Consider the following 18,410-nt stretch of genomic DNA (forward strand, 5'->3'; position numbering starts at 1 on the left):
GGGGGCATTAAGGTGGGCTGAAGAACTTCAAAAGTGGATGACCTTGAAGGAAATTGGTTCCTGTGGGGCATTGCGTGGGCCCTTACTTACTCTCCACAGGAGGAAAGAAGTTCGGGAATGGCACGTGCAATAAAATGAGTTACGGTTGTGTATAAGATAATACTCTTCGCGTGACCAAGCACTGGCTTAACAGACCCGCGGGGGGGTGGGGGGAAGGACTATTAACTTTTTGTGATTAACCAGAAAATATATAAAATAGAGAGAACTTGGCCATTTTTTTCCAACAAGAAAAGACAAATAACACACCAAAAATTGATAGAAACACAAAGAAAGATAAAATGTTAGGACCACGACTTTGCTACAACTTGCTTATAAGGTAAGTTGTGAGTGATGGGTCCATGTGGATCCAAAGAAAAGCCAAAAACAAAACAAACAAAAGGTACAGCATTGTGATTTTCACATCACATCTGTATACAAAGTGATAAATGGTACACCGGTACCATTGTTCTTCTCATAAAGGTTTTGCACCATAGAATATTGTTTTTCTCATAAAGGTTTTGCACCATAGAATGGGAGTACTTTAGAGTCACAATTGCTTCACTTTATGTATGACAAGGAATCCTTGAATTATTTGTTAATTATTGATGTTTATCGCAAGGAAAATGCTAGGATTACATAATTGTACACAACTTTGGTCACAACTTGACTCGTGGCTAAAACTGGTAAAGAGTATATAATTTTCCTTAAAGATGTCTAGTAGCTCATGGTTGGACTTTTCACTTTCCAGCCTAACATACTTTTATTAAAGCTTCTAGGGTTTTTTTTATTTATTTCACCCCCCCCCCCCAAAAAAAAAAAAAAAAAAAGCTATATGCTTTGTAAATCCAGATTAATATAAAAAATGGGGGAAAAAAAAATCAACCTTCACTGCAATGCAAGTTGACAATTCGGTAACTCATAGAGGGCTTGCGAAAGCTAAATTCATCAAATATTCATTGTCTGACTCTATTCTACTCTCTTTCCATTCAAATTGACCATTAATTAAATAACATGTAATCCACTTCACGTTTGATGGTGAATCTGTCTCAAATATTTACATTTAGATAGGTACGTGCTTTTCAACTTAATTAAGTATCGATCATTGTTCATCACCCAAAAATTTTAAGCTACATGCATGTATTCCACGTTACATCTGAATTAGAAAAATGAATTCCTTCCCGTGTTGCACATTGAACTTTTCTTTATCTAAATTAGGGGAGTGGGGAAGTTTCTTTAGAAAAAGAAAGACGAAAGTAATGTGCTAAGCCTATACCGACACGAGCAAAGTAGAAGTATATATCCTTCCCTTATCTTAAACTCAAAGCAGTCATTATCTTTTTTGTTAGTAGTGTTCACTCTTTCTATGGTTCTTTTCTTCCTTGTTCCGAAAACTTCACTTTTGGAGAAGTTAGTTCTTAGGGGAGAAAAATTAAAAAGAAAACTGCTGTAAAATAAAGGAAATAGCAAGACAATACTATATATATATATATATATATATAATTATATATGAACTTCTTCAAGTGATCATCCACCACCACATAAAGCATAATTGTTATTTTTCATTTGGAGAATTCGAGATATGGACACTATGTTTCTATTTTTTTATTTTAATTCACTTTAGGAGAAATAACAATTAATTCTTGAAAGACAATTTTATATTTCATTCTAACCATTTGGTTTGCTTTACTAGAAGAGCTAAAATAGATGCTGAGTTACCGTACTCATAGGCGGAGCTAGGGGGTGCCAAGGGAGGCCATGGCCCCCCTAACTTTTGAAATTTTCCATTAACTTTCTTTTACGTTTGTAATAAATCTAGAAATTACACAAAAATATATTCACCGACTCCTTTTAAAGCAAACCATCTGGTTAGAATGAAATATAAAATTGTCTTTCAAGAATCAATTTTGGTCAATAATCAATTGTTATTTCTCCTAAAGTGAATTAAAATATAAAAATAGAAACATAGTGTCCATATCTCGAATTCTCCAAATGAAAAATAACAATTATGTTTTATGTGGTAGTGGATGATCACTTGAAGAAGTTCATATATAATCTTTATATATATATATATATATATATATAGTATTGTCTTGCTATTTCCTTTATTTTACAGCAGTTTTCTTTTTAATTTTTTTTTCCCTAAGAACTAACTTCTCCAAAAGTGAAGTTTTCGGAACAAGGAAGAAAAGAACCAAAGAAAGAGTGAACACTACTAACAAAAAAGATAATGATTGCTGTGAGTTTAAGATAAGGGAAGGATATATACTTCTACTTTGCTTGTGTCGGTATTGGCATAGCACATTACTTTCGTCTTTCTTTTCCTAAAGAAACTTCCCCACTACCCTAATTTAGATAAAGAAAAGTTCAATGTGCAACACGGGAAGGAATTCATTTTTCTAATTCAGATGTAACGTGGAATACATGCATGTAGCTTAAAATTGCAGGGTGAGGAGCAATGATCGATACTTAATTAAGTTGAAAAGCACGTACCTATCTAAATGTAAATATTTGAGACAGATTCACCATCAAACGTGAAGTGGATTACATGTTATTTAAATAGTGGTCAATTTGAATGGAAAGAGAGTAGAGTAGAGTCAGACAATGAATATTTGATGAATTTAGCTTTCGCAAGCCCTCTATGAGTTACTGAATTGTCAACTTGCATTGCAGTGGAGGTTGATTTTTTTTTTCCCCCATTTTTTATATTAATCTGGATTTACAAAGCATATGGCTTTTCTTTTTTTTCTTTTTTGTTTAGGGGGGGGGGTGAAATAAATATAAAAAAAACCCTAGAAGCTTTAATAAAAGTATGTTAGGCTGGAAAGTGAAAAGTCCAACCATGAGCTACTAGACATCTTAAAGAAAAATTATATACTCCTTACTAGTTTTAGCCACGTGGCAAGTTGTGACCAAAGTTGTGTACAATTATGTGATCCTAGCATTTTCATTGCAATAAACATCAATACGTGTGTGACAGCTTTTAAAAATAAACCTTATATATGTCTAAAGTTGTGACTTGTGAGAAAAGAAACTCTAAATAAATATATTAACTTAGGCCGAATTACAAATTTGGAATTCTGAAGTCGTAATTCTTGATAGATCGAGCTTGTGTCAAGTTTCTCATTTAATCTCAATAGCAGCTATTTGTCAAGCTTTAATAGAACAATTTTTTTTTCACTTATTTCTTGGATCAATTTTCATGTCTTTAATACTAACACTTGATATGTTTCAATAACATAATTCTTAATATATTAAATCCAACTTAGATCTACCTAATTACAATTAAAGTACGTTTTGTCAAAAAATTAGTCAATTACATATAAAATATGACCCTAACAACTCACATGCTCCAGTTGAAGCAGTGGGTGTTTTGTTTCTTCTATATGGTTTGTGCCTTATGTCAATGGTTCACTCTTGCTTTGAAATTAACAGATGCATGGATTATATATACTATATATGTGCCACCACTAACCCTCAAGATATTTATTTCTAAACTCTTGCATTCATAAAATACCATACTTAACTTCAAGAAATCCCCCACATATATGCATTTACCACGATTTTATTTAATTTATAAAACTCACACTTATTAATGAAAGTTTAATTAAAAATAAGTTTAACTACTAACATTGAAATGATTCTTTATCCAGATTCTTAATCCTGGAGTGGATAGAAAAGAGTGCACAAAATGTATTCTTTATGCAGGTACATATAATTTGTGACCAAATCGGGTGGCTTAGGAAGAACTTGGTCCATCAAGAACTCAAATCCTCTTGATCAATATCAATCTGGCTATTCAAATAAAAAAGTTCTCCCAGTCTCATTTGGTTGCTTGGGACTGCCTTACTATCTCTCAAAAACACGCAGCTTCTAGGATTCCCAAAAAAAAATCTAGCAATCAAAGCCAAAGAATCTACTGTTCATCCAGCCTGGACTAAAGCCGAAGCCTGTCTCCTACTTCTCTAACCTCCAACTTAAAGCTTTACTACATATTATATTTTAAGTTGATAGAAATGTATCATTAATTGAAGATGTTTATGATTCTGATTTATCCCTCGTTTGTCTCGTACTCCAATTATTTTGGACATTCTTAGGCTTTAGCCTATTTATCCTTTTGGGATTTGTTGTTTTGTTCACAGATTTCACTGAATGAGGGTGAATGAGCTTTTGGACTGTGATTTCAATATAGCGTAATGGATGGTTTCGGGATAAAGAATTCCTTGGTGTCTAACCATGATGCAAAAAATGCATTAGTGTTCATGGATTTTGGTGTTTAAAAAGGAAAATACTTCAAAATAGAAAATAAAATAAAATAATCATTAGATAATGAAAAGCAACTTAATTACGACAAGACATACGCTATCACTTTGTTGTAATAAAATTTAAATTCTTTTATTGGCAAATTTAGGCCTACAAGTACTAAAAGAATTCTCAGCTTAATTAATCGTATTTTCGCCAAATGAATATCTTAGCGAATTCCCAAGTATACTATAACTTTTACCCTGGGCAGATTCTTACAACCAAAAAAAAAAAAAAAAAATGGAGATAAATACCTGTTTAGTGACGGCATCTGTCTCCCAACAGTGTCCTCTACCTTAATGCACATAATATAAGTACTCTACCAACATATTTTATTGCAAATTTTCCAGACTTTAAGAAGGAACAAATCATCAGGATGATAGTATAATAACATGCAATCTTGATATATCCATTACTTGTTAATCTCAACATATAATTTTGATGGCCATGTTGCTGATGAAGCTAGTGAAATGGCTCCAAAACGTTTGCTGTATTATTTTACCCGTCAAACTGTATTCAATACATTGAATTCAAGAGCATAATGAAGATGAAGTCATGAAGACCATTCTCAGCGGTGTCTCCTTCTGGTGAAGTCAGAATTTGGAATAATTAAATTTGGTAAAAATACTGTATCTTCACCCAATTTAAACTCATAATTTAAATTTAAATTTTGTGTGAAGTAGTGGCTTTCTTGTGGCTGTAGAGGTGCATTACACTTCGTAGTTTTTGAGTTTTCAACTTATTAATTTGTTGATGCTTTCACAAATTTGGAGTGTCTACCTGTAATTTCGGACCGATCAACGCAACTGGGAATCTTGAAAGAAGCGCTGTCAATCAAGAGCAATCATTGCTATATATTGATTTATAGTTTTCCAAAGCGAGATTCTTTGTCCTTTCTGGTTCATTGCATTTTCAAAAGCAGTGCCCTTTTTTTAACTTGTTTTTGGGTCATTCTATAATTACACGAGGGTTCCAGAGAAAAGAGGCTTTTGAAGGATCTATTGCCACTGTTATTCTTTTGGTATATGGTAAAATTCTATTAAGCCATGCTGGTGATTCGAAGGCTCTTCTCTGCTCAGAGAATGTTCTCTCTTCCTGATGCTAGAGGTCTAGAAATTTCGGTTGATTTAAATCTATTTTCTATACATTTTCAGTTACATTTGCTTATTTGAACCTGAAAGATTGCTTGAAAAATCAGAGTTTGAACAATGGGGCGGAAAAGGAAAAGCGAGAGAGAAAAAGGAGAGATTTGTGAGAGAATGAAAAAATGATTAGCAACTCTAACTAACCTTGATGTACACCATTACATACATATATAATTTGAAAGATGCTACGTCCACAATATTTTTGCAATATTTTCACAACAAATCACAGGTGGTTAGTTGTCATAGGTTCAAATTTGAACATAACACTAAGATTACTTTTTTGCCCCAACAATAATAACCTGCCACTTAAGATTTGTTGTAAAATTGTTGTGAAAATGTTATTAACATATCAAATTCACAAATAGATTAATCTAATTACCCAACTATAGATGTGCAAAGATTGGGAACAGTTATTCTCTAATTACACACGTGATTAACATGTCATCAATAGAATTCTGATATCTTAAGGGAGACGATAAGTTCAGATGACAGTGTTTTAAAATGACTCCGTCTTAATAAAATTATAGCTAGTTTTCCCGATCAAAACAGCAACGTTTATTTTATTGAGAAACGATGTTGTTTTGGTGTGAAACACATATTTGAAAAACTAGTCTATACGTTTTTAGACCCCTTAAAACACAACCAGATTAACCTAGTTAATTAACCAAGTGATTACTTAGTCAAATTATCAGATCTAGATTAACACAAATATATCATATTATTGTAAAGTGTGGAAAATAAATAACACAACAATATGATAACGTAGGAAAACCAAACCGGTAAAAAACCTAGGGAGGATTTAACCTAATTATCCTTAAAGTAAAACAGATTCACTATGAAAGAATTAAAGTTTACACAATAGTGACTTAGACCACTAACATCATATTGCTACCTCGAGTAGGAAACTTACTACCATGACCATGACCATGTAATATCTCCGAGGCATGCACCATGTGGTTGGAGAGAGGGGGGGCATGGGTATGAATTGCCAAGGTCACGCATATATATTATGTAAGTATTTCTAATCATTAAAAAAAATTAACTATCCTCCAAGACAGTTCTCGTAAGACTTAGGACCCCAATTAAGTTATGTGTTCCACGTCCAATATTGAATCAATCACAAAATTTTGGTGTGTGTGTGTGTGTTCAGATATTAATATGTGTCTACTTTATGATGATCATTCTTTATCATTAGGCTAGGAAATATTAATTGATTATTATTATTTTTGGATGGAACAAGATTCTATCTAGATTTCTTAATTTATGATAAAATATTTTATCAATTAAATTAACTAAAACTCATTGTAGTAAATATTCAGAATTACATGTTTTTTCACGTTATGTACAATGTTAAATTCTCATTAAGGTTCACCCTAAAATTTTAAGTTACATGAATGTTACATGTTAATTATAAAATTGCAGTATTCCTACCAGTTTTGCACATTGAACTTTTCTTTTTCTAAACCCACATAAGTAATGTAGAAATATCTTTATTCTCCCGTTACCCTAATTTACAGCAGCCATTTTCTTTTTGGTTAGTAATGTTCACTTGTTGTTAGAAAGATAAAATTCCCATGTCCCAATTTCAGATCGATAATCTCAAAGAACAAGAAAAGTTTTGGGGGTGGGAGGGGGAAGAAAAACCGTGCGAATTCTTGCGAAAGGAGTATTTGTGGAAACAAAGACGACGTGGACAAACTGGTATAGCCTTTGAGGCTTTGAGTATTTTTTTCTTTTTTTCTTTTTTTTCCCTAACAAGACTAATTTACAAATCACAACCTTAAAGTTTAAAGTAATTTTGATTTTACTCTCTAAGTTTAAAAATTTTAATCAATTCCTTTAACTGTTAATAAGGTGGCCATTAAGTGCCACCTCAACTCATCAAAATGGTGTAGTTTTTATGCTTTGAATCATTTTATTTTATATTTAGGCCTCTTACATTTAGAGAATTATTTTAAGTTTTAAAAGGGTTTTTTTTTTAATAGATTATTTAAGTGATGTGGCATAAGTAATTGACATGGTATTACTCGGTTGGATTAATTAATACACGTGGCTAGTTGAGATGGCACTTAATAGACACCTCATCAATGGAGATGGATGGAAGGGAGCAAATCCAAATGCAACGTAATGTTAGGGTAGCAAAATTTGAAACTTTAAAGGGTAATCAACGTTACCGTAAATCTCAAAGATGGAAAGTTTCTTTTGTCTTTTGAACAACGTGAAACGAGAGCAACCTAGGTGTGGACCAAAGGGGCCATGCTCCCCAAATTGACTTTTTAATATAAGATTTTTTATTATTGCATTTTATGTATTTTATCAAGTAGTTAAAAACCTTTAGCCAACAAAAATTTTAAATTTTTTTGTTCGTCTTGGTTTGCCCAATAAAATACAACTATGAAGATTTCACCGAATGAGGGTGAATGAGCTTTTGGAATATTTTCAATAGCGTAATGGATGGTTTCGGGATAAAGAATTCCTTAGTGTTTAATCATGATGCAAAAAATGCATGTGTTATCACTTAGATAATGAAAACACTTCTTAATAGAAAATAAAATAAAGTAATCATTAGATAAGGAAAGAAACTTAAGACATATGTTATCAGTTTGTTGTAATTATCAAATTTATCTTTTTTCATGGGCAAATTTAGTCCTACAACTAAAAGAATTCTCAACATAATTAATTATGTATGAGACAAATCCTTAAGGTACATTAAAGAATTCTCACCATGAAGAAAACATAGTACTCGAACAATAGAAAAAGTGAAATCACCAATCCAACACAAAGTTGTAGAATGTAGACGAAACACCCAAGAGAGAAACCACCTTAACTTAAAGCCCGGTGGAGGGACCTTCTTGAAAGTAACCTTTAAAAGTTGGAAGTAGGGTGGAAACTGTGCTATGGATAAAAGGATTATCGGCAGCTGCATATCATCGTATATACAGGAAGCGCCATATCTTTCAGTTTACTTTTTAGCAAGAAGAATTGTCCAGCACAGAAAGAAATCAACATTGACCCAGTGGAAACAAAGAGCAATGTTAGGCCAAGCAGAAGTTTTCTCGGCACATAGCCACGGAAATCTTTCTGTTGGTATTGGGAGGTGAGGATGGTGAGGAACAAGAACAAGGCAATGATAGAAAAGCACAGAGCAACAAGTGAGGAAATAGAAAATAAGGTGAACGCTAGATGTTTTACAAGGATTGGCATGCCACTACTATCATTGATACCACCAGGAACAGTGGTTGACGCCAGAAAGACAACAGTAGTGATGAGTGCAGTCACAACAGAGCAGGAGTTTGAAGTGCTTTTCAGCCACTTGCCTCCCTCCCTGACGAGGTCCATGTGGGTTTCATTGAAGATTTCTTCCGGGGTCTTGCATTCCTTGTTGTGTTGATACCAGTAGTGTTGCAGCAGGTTATTTTTAACAAACTGCATTAAAATATATACACATAGAGAGATTAGAGAGAGTTTGATTGTTGATTATAAATTTGATGGAGTAAAATTTTATACCAAAGTACCGTTATGTCTGAAATTCAGACAACAAAAGTAAAAATAAGGATAAGGCTTGCAACAGATCCATTAAAATTTATGCAGCAGCAAATGATGAATTTAATTATGCAGCAACAGGTGAAGTTTGAGTTTAAATAAATATGCAGCATCAGACGAGGATAGTAAGAAGCTGTAGATTAGGTTTTTAAGGTTTCAAATTAGTAATGATAGGAGTTAGTTCCTCTTTGTGAGGATAGAAATCTCGCTATCAGTATTTGGTTTTGATACAATTGCATTGAAGTAAAAGTTAATACCACTAAAAATCATGAATAGAAATGATAAATTTTGAACCAACTCTGTGTTGGTTATCTCATAAACCATAGCTAAAATCTGTGAACCCAGCAAACTGAACTTCTGGTTTCAAAACTTATGCAATCAATAATCTTTTGGAAAGTTTAAAAGCAGAGAGAGTCACCTGAGTGTTCATAACTGAACTTATGTGGTCAACTACTTGCTGGGAAATCTCTGTCTCCCTCTCCAACACAACTTTCCCTGAGAAAATCTTCAGAAAAAACAATAGATCCCAAAGGAGCCACAACAGCTGTCATATTATCCAGACTTGTTCAAAGGCAATGTTCACTGTGCTATCAGCTAATGAGTACAATCTGTCACCTCTGGTGCAGATATAACACCACGACTGATAATAATTCAGAGAATGCTAAATCAGAATTTCAATAATTATTAAACTAATGATGTTAGGTGATAAAAAAGTAAGAAATGTAAGTTTTTTTAATGCCCAGTCAAATAAAAATTCAAACCTAGGTTCTTCGCAAGGAGAAAACTGGACAATACCATTGAGCTACAAGCCTCCTGGCAGCAAGAAATGTAAGTTAATAAGACTTCATTACAAGCTCTTTTGGAAGTCACAATGGGGTTAATTATGGACGAAGTACGAATTCAAATATTTTTCACTGTTTGTGAGATGCTTCCATCATTGCTTAAGTGAACGAATGCCAACACGAGCAAAAAGAAGGGAATAATGCACAACAATTCTAAAACAAGCCAAGAAAAATCAAATAGAACTTGCCATAGAAAATTTAGCATCAATATCATGGATTGCCCTCAATAATGCTTCCTTTAAAATTTCTAAGTGAAGAGAATCATCGAAACTCACTTTCCATGAATACTTAAACCAAGGAAAGCATTCACAAATTAGAAGTACATATAAAAAATATCCCGTCAATTAAAAATCTATGCCTCAACAATGCTTCTTCTAAAAATTCAAAGCGAAGAGAATTATTGAAAATTCACTGGCAATGAATACTTTGACCTAGGAATGCCTTCTCATTATTTGAAGTACATATGAACAATATCCTGTCAATTAAAAGTATATGGTGAGATAACATGTAGGCAATACCATTAACAATATAAGAGCACTGTACCAAAACAGATGTGACTGAAAAATATGTTGCATCCAGAAGGAAATAAGTGTGTAAAATGAAATACTCCAATAAAAGCTTTGGAGCCATGTCACTAGCTTCGGCACCATCATGACCATCAAACACAGCCATGATTCCAACTGTAACCTCTTTAACCCCATTTTGCTTGCTCCAACATCAAATTCATTACATTACAAAAGCCAACTACAATAAATGAAACAGTAAAACACACCTAAATTTCTTTCATTTTTGATAAATTACCACTAGTCCCAAAAACTTAAATTGATAAGAAAGGTAAATTTACCTAATCATTAATATAACACTCTTCCTCACGAATGGACTAGAGTCTCCCTTAATAAGTTAAGTGAGGGCCCAACATGTGGAATTTTCAACTCTTAATTGGGAAGGAAGAATGAAGGTAAGGTTGGAACTCAAGAATCAAGATCCAACAAGTCTAGAGTTGCACAAAACTTCATAATCACTGATGTAGCAAATTGTTAATAATAATTTAAAAAGTGATATCAGTGATTGGTCTAGATGTTAACCAGTAAAAACTTGTCAACTTAACTGTTGTGAAAATTACCAATTATCTTGTCTGTAACGTTATCCATCAAGATTACTAAATTACCTATGGTCCCAAATTAAGGTGATAAGAAATAATATATTTAGAGTCTGTTTAGTAACAGCTTATATAGCATTTTGTTGAAAACTTTTTGCTAAAAGTGTGTTAAAGGGTACTTGTATCTTGAAAAATTTTGAAAGAGCGAGAAAATACAGGAAAAAGTGAGGTTTTAAAATGCTATTCATAAAAGCTAAGAGCTAAAAGCTTATACCAAACAGACTTAATCACTTAACCATTGCTTTAACAATTTTCAATATTTCTAATCACACCCCTATGTGGTATTTAATTGATTTAATCAACTACTTCCATTAAACAATTAAAATTTAACGTACATTTTTATAAATTCAAAATCTAACTATATCCACAATAAACATAATGTCTAACTCCAAGCCATTCTATTTCTTGTAGCTTTAATTAAACTCTCAAAAAAAACTTTAGCAATTGAAAATTCGGAGCAAGAAACCAAAATTGGCCGAAAAGGAAACAAAATGGAAGTACTCAGGGGTGTTTCTGCAATATATGCTAAATAGAATGGTATTAATGCAATTAACAACAAAAACCCAGAGAGAGAGACCAGGAAAAAGGATGCGAATATCGAGGGCACAGAGGATGCGATCCTCTTGGGACTTTCGGCGAGCTTGAAGTATCGCCGATTGGCAAGGAGAGGTGCTTGAGGTTGTGGTGGTGATGATGGTGACGGTGGAACCGTAATTTGAGAGAGTCCAGCGGGGGCATTTTGGGGATTGAAAGACCGGGGGAGCGCCGCCTTCTTTGTAGACCGTCACGCACGTCGATGATTCTCCATTAGAGCGCGTTGCAAAAAGAATCGATAATAGGAGGATGAGGAGGAGGATGTGAAATTTGAATGATTCATTCATTTGCTACCGTTTGTGAAACTGAAAGATCACCATTAGATTAGGTACTGTTAAATTGAAAATTTTCTGAGTAAATAGGTCGGTGGTGAGCTGCAACGGAAAGCTAAGCTAATGCCTTTTTTTTTTTTTTTTTTTTTTTGGTAAACTGGAGAATGCATTAAACTAAAAAAGAGAAGAAGATACAACTGGGCCAGGGCAAAGCCTGGAATGATAGAGGCCATAGAGGTCCGAAACATAAACGTTAAACAAATAGGGGGGAGGGGAAGAGAAATACAAAAAATCAGAGGGAAGCTTGGATCCTAGACGGGCAAGAGCATCTGCACAGTAGTTCTTTTATTTTCTTATATGCGTTTGAAGCAATGAAACTCCTCTAGATATAACGTGGAAAATATAAAAAATTGTTTAAAAATTAGTTATTTTTTATTTTCCCTAAAATGTTTTAAAAAGCATTCCCTAAATCGATCTTTAGAGCATCTGAAAAACTCTGTATATCTAAAAAAATAAAATTAACAAAAAATAAAATAAAAAATCTTAAAGGTGAAATATACTCTCTTTATTTCAAGTCATGAGGAACCTATTTCTTATTGCTAATTATATTAGGTATTTTACATAAAACTGTATTGTCAAAATATTAAGTGATTTATTAGTTTTTAATATAATTTTTGTATGGAAAATTTCAATTTCTTAAGTTTTAAGAAATTTAAATGGGCTTTGGTGATTAAAAGATTAAGTCATAACCACAATTTTCAAATAACAAGGCAGGATATCAAGAGTCTTATAGTTCAATTAATTGACATCTTTTTTTTCTTATTCAACGGTAAAATACTTATCAGTTAAGTTAATTGAAACTCATTAGTTGACATCTATTGATATTTTCAAAATACCTACCATTTGATTGTACCTTCAAAATATTAAATAATTACTCGAGGAGAACCAAGCAATAACTTTGTTTGGTTTGGCTAAAAATAAGCATGTAATTATAGAAATTGAGAGATTAATTTTTTAACAAATAATGATTCATGATAATTGAAGGGCTATTCCAACACCAATGGTGGATCTGCCTTATTTTTGGTATATATATATATATATATATATTTGTTTTTCTGCAGATTCGTCTAACTCAGCCCTAAGTGTTTTAAAACATTTTTAGGGTTTTTTATTTGTCCTAAGTATAAAAGACAAACCCTAACTAGGTTTTAGTAGAGCTCATATTTGCGGTTTGTGTAAATCTCTTGTGAGATCTAGAGGAGTTTTCCTTTACACAAACTTAGGGTTTTCAATGAGAAGATTTATCTACGCCTTGATGATCAATTCAGTTGCTGCCATTGAAGCTTAAAGAAAACACAAGCTGGTGTGCTTGTATCTGGTGGTGAATCCAAGAAAGAAGGAGACCGTGGATTCGGAGCTTGGACGTGGTCGTGTCAGTAAGTTCTACTAGTTGGTAGTAATAAGAAGTCGAGCGTGGGGGTTTGTAAGTCTTATTGTATGAACTTTGATTCTTTCAAGATAGTGGATTCAAGTTTACCTTGAGGATAGCTAGGTCAAATCCTCCCCAGGTTTTTACCGGTTTGGTTTCCTGGGTGATCATATCTTGTGTTATTTATTTTCCGTTATTTTGCATGATTTGATCTTTTATATTGTGATAACCTAGACTTGTTTAATTGGACTAAGTAACAACTTGGCTAATTACCTAGGTTTAATCAATTGTTTAAGGGGTCTAAAAACTATCACTTTCTATTAATTCTACTTGATGATGCATAGGTGTTTTTATTATTTCTGATGTTATTGCCATGTGTTGTTTGAACCTTTCTCAAAACATGTTCTTGGTATATTTTTGTTGTAATCTTTCTCTTGAATCTCAAAAATCTGCTAATTAACAAAGATCTTTTAAACTAAAAACTTATCTGGATTTTTCAGATCTGATTTTCTAAATTAAAAACTGATTTGTATTTTCATTAACTATAGATTTGATTATTAAAAAAACCACACAAAACTAATCTGTATTTTCATTAAATATAGATATGATTTTTTTAAGAAAATTTTCTTTGTCACAAACTAACAGATTTTGAAATTTAAAAGAAGAAGTTAAAGTTGAGATAATTTTTGATTAATACATGTAACATAGATTTATTTCATGAGTGTAGTTCCTCTTCTAGAAAATTATTTTTCTTATTTAATTCATAAAAAATAGATCTGATTTTTTTTTTTCTCTACAAATCTAGATTTTCCTATTCACAAAACAAATTTGATTTTTCTTAATAAAAATCACCATTTTTAACTTTGCTCCAAAATAGAACTGATATTTTTTAACAAAAACCTTGTTCTTTCTTTATATAAAAACAGATCTGATTTTATTTACAAAACTTTTTTTTTATTATTTACACAAAAATAGATCTGGTTTCTTTTTTAATGAATCAAATCCTTTTTTCTTTTTTACAAAAACAAATTTGAATTTTTTCTAGTTTAATATATATGTTAACCAGTGCAATGAACAAGAAAATTCGATAAAATATAATATTTTCTCTTATTCAAGGCTAATTCCTACTTCTTCGAGTTAAAGTGGGGATTCTCTCTTTTGATTCAATTTGAGATTAAGCCAAGGGCCCTTGCATCAAATCAAGAACGTTCAACTAATCATTCAACTTCGAGACATCAAAGCACGATTCAAGATCAAGCTTCAAAGCCCCTTCAGATCGTAAAGTTTCTTGGAGATCGAATTAGAAGAGTTTATTGTACTCTTTCATTGTAAAGATTAATACAGAAGATTATACTCACATATATACAAATCAATACAAATTGATTATTTGTTACAATGTTTTGTGACCGCATGATTTATCTTTTACGAAAATTGTGTGTATAGCAGGAATTAAATCTTAGATCTCTTATTCAACCATAAGAGACTTTACTAGTTGAGCTAACTAGAACTCACTTGAATGGAGATATTTAGAGTTTAAGAGAGTACCTATCTTTTGATTGTTCCTTCAAAAAATTAAATAATTACAAGAGGAGAACCTTTGGTTTGGCTAAAAATAAGCATGTAATTATAGAATTTGAGAGATTCATTTTGTACAAATCATGATTCATGATAATTGAAGGACTATTCCAACATCAATGGTGGATCCTGCCTTATTTTGGAATGAGAGATATATATTCAACATAAAATACTTAAACTATATTCAATTACTGAACTCATAAGTTAAAAGCCCAATACTTTCAAAAGGTTAAAATCTCTAAGTACAATTGAAACACAAATAGGTGCACAAAACACTTAAAAAAACAATACATCCCATATTAATTTTAATTAGCAAACAACTTACTTCAATCTTAAAGCATACCATCATTCTCAATTGAAAGAAAAAGTACAAACATTCAAAGATAAAAGGTTTCTAAATGTAGAAGAAACCCCTAGAGGGAAACAGCCTTAAAGCTTGATCGAGGCACCTTCTTGTAAATAGCCCATACAATATCAATGTAGAGCGGTAACTGTTGTATGGCAAAGAAGACTATCAACAGGCATGTCGCTACATATACTAGAAAGGCCTTGTCTTTCAGTTTATTCTTAAGCATAAAGTAATGTCCAGCACAAAAAGAAATCAACATTGATGTAATGGATATGAGGAGAGAAGTTACGCCAAGCAGAAGTTTCTTTGGCAAGTCTCTACGAAAATCTTTCTATTCATATCGAGAAGTGAGGATGGCAAGAATTGAGAACAAGGCAGTGATGGAGAAGCACAAGACAATGAGTGAGGACACGGCAAAGATGGTGAGCATCGAATTAAACTATAAGGAACATAGTTTATGCTTAAGAATTAAACTATATGCAGCGACATGCCTATCGATAGTCTTCTTTGCCATACAACAGTTATCGGTATATGGGATTTTGTTATTGGAACATTTTGTTATTGGATGATGTAAACATGTTCCTCATAGTTTAATTTGATCAATTTTGTGATTTGGGAAGAATTGAAAATCCTAGGGCTTGAAACTCACCGAATTTGGGGATTTTGTTCAATTGAGAATAATTTGATGAAATTGGCTTGAGTAATTGATTAATTATGTTATTATTTACTGTTATCTAACTTGTGTAATGATAAATTGATCAATTTGTTGGGATTTTTGTAATTGGGTTTTTCAAAGTTTGGGTTTTTGTTCTAAAACTCTATGATCAAGCCAATTCTATGTTTTTTAAAGCATAATTGGACTATTCTCAAATGCATTAGAGCATGCATCATGTGGTTATTTTGTTCATGCATCATATAGATCTTCTTTTCTATTTTTTTGTGCTCTAACCATGTTTGATGCAATCTGCCCTGGGGTTTTTTTTTTTTTTTTTTTCTTTTGTCTTTTTTCTATCTATCCTTCCCTTTCCTTAGCATCATGGTTAGGAAGACTAGAGCCCATAGGACATCCACCTCCTTTTCTACTCCAGCTTTTGATAGTGAGAGGTTTCTCAATGAGAAAAACCAGGAGACGTATGAGAAGTTGAACATTCTTAGATCTGTGTAGGCTAAGAGAAAAGTTGTTTAAGATGAGCTTGACCCGGAAATTATGAGAAATTTTGAGCGTAGGGGCTGGTTGCCTTCGATGGATATAGACCATCCTCCTCCGACTACCTTAATTAGAGAGTTCTACTCGAACCTCTCTGTCCACTCCAATGATTCCAACACTCAGTTTGTGAAGAGTTGGATACGAGGTGAAAAGTATGTCATTACTCCTTCGGTAGCTCTAAACGCCCTAGAGTTGAGTCTTCTTCGGGTGTTACACCTCTTCCTCCTCCTTCTTCAGGTGATTCGACTGCTGATGAGTATGTTGATCTGACTGCTGCTGCTTCTCCTCCACCTTCTACTTCAGATGATTCTAGCATTCATCGTATGTTGGACACAATTATGACCGTTCAAGTGGCTTATGGTTAGCTTTTGGTGGACGTGCTCATGGAGCTTCAGGCTTTGCGTGCAGATTTGGCGAGCTTTAGACGGTCACCTCCACCACCTCCTTTTGATGATGAGTCTTAATTGCCCTTTGGCAATTCATCACAAAAAGGGGGAGTACATATGGATGGAGATAGGGGGAGTCTTTTTTTTTTTTGGAGCTTTAGATTGTATCAAAGTGCTTCACATTGTACTTGATTTTTTTGGCTCATGATGTATTTATTTTGATGTCTTTATTTTTTATGAGTTGTATATGATAAGGGGAGACATTATGTTCTTGTTTCTGTTTCTTGTTTCACATTATGCTACATTGGCTATTGATTTATATTTATGAGGTTATTCATGATATATGTCTTTTATTTTATGTTATGTGAAATCAAGAATTTATTTATTTTTACTTGTATTTTCCACACATGCGTTTATGTGTTTGTTAAAGTGTTTCAAAAATATACAGGTTGATTCAGTCATACTGCTTTCTACACTTGCAACTGATAGATAATAGTTAGGTTGAATTGTTTTTGGTTGGGCAATTATATTGTAATGGGCTATTTTTGTAACTTTGAGCATTTTGTTTTATTATGTGTTTTGTCACGAATTGCCAAATGGGGAGTTTATTAGGTTCTAAGGATTTAGGATCTAAATGTTTTAGAACTTCAAAATGTAATGTTGGCAAACCATGATCAAAACTTAGAGTCTAGATTAAGACTACTCAAAGTATGTTTATGTGAAGTTGGAATTGAGTAATTGCAGAAAATTACTGTTCACTTTCTACAAGGCTCGATCGATCAAAAATTAGACTCAATTGATCAAAGTTCATGCAGATTGTTTTTCTGCAGATTTTTCCAACTCAACCGAAGCCCATATGATGTGTAGGGTTTTATGTTTTGCCTTAATTATAAAAGGAAAAACCCTAGCCACGTTTTATTGTTGTTGTTTATGCTGTGTGTATGAATCTTTTGTGAGATCTAGAGGTGTTTGCCTTCATACATACTTAGGGTTATCAAGATCAAGATTGATGTCAAGAACTTGGTGATCGTTTCAATTGCTGCATAAAAGAGCTTAAAGAAAACACAAGTGGGAGTACTTGTGGTTGCTGTGAATCCAAGAAAGAAGTAGTTCATGGACTCGGAGCTGTCACGTAGTCATGGTAGTAAGTTTTCTACTCAAGGTAGCAACAGGATGTTAGTGGTCTAAGTCGCTATTGTAAAACTTCAATTCTTTCATAGTGGATTTGTTTTATCTTGAGGATAGCTAGGTTAAATCATCCCCAGGTTTTTTACCGATTTAGTTTTCCTGGGTTATCATATCGTTGTGTTCTTTATTTTCCGCACTGTTTCAATGATATGATTTATTTGTGTTAACCTAGATTTGTATAATTTACCTAAGTTAATCACTTGGCTAAATAACTAGGTTAATCTGTTTGTGTTTAAGGGGTCTAAAAACGTACATATTGGTTGGCATTTCTTGACATTTTCAACGAAAACATTCAGAGTTCAAACCTCTTTCCCTTCTTGTAACTATTGAAATTATCAATAACAAAAAATTAATAGAATTCACTATTATATGAGAGGAAGGAG

At 32.8% G+C, this 18,410-nt stretch overlaps 1 protein-coding gene across 1 annotated transcript; it reads right to left on the reverse strand.

Annotated features, from left to right (window-relative positions):
• Nucleotides 1-8,091: 8,091 nt before the first annotated feature.
• LOC115970085 lies at nucleotides 8,092-10,026 on the reverse strand. The gene is made up of 3 exons (XM_031089757.1): nucleotides 9,788-10,026; nucleotides 9,445-9,666; nucleotides 8,092-8,909 (listed from the first exon to the last, which is right to left on the reverse strand). Exons 2-3 carry the CDS (start codon nucleotides 9,454-9,456, stop codon nucleotides 8,394-8,396), a joined length of 528 nt encoding a protein of 175 aa, XP_030945617.1. The 5' UTR covers nucleotides 9,457-9,666; nucleotides 9,788-10,026; the 3' UTR covers nucleotides 8,092-8,393.
• Between the last annotated feature and the right edge of the window lie 8,384 nt (nucleotides 10,027-18,410).

The sequence above is a fragment of the Quercus lobata genome, chromosome 12 (assembly GCF_001633185.2).
Source record: "Quercus lobata isolate SW786 chromosome 12, ValleyOak3.0 Primary Assembly, whole genome shotgun sequence".
Taxonomy (NCBI): Eukaryota; Viridiplantae; Streptophyta; class Magnoliopsida; order Fagales; family Fagaceae; genus Quercus; species Quercus lobata.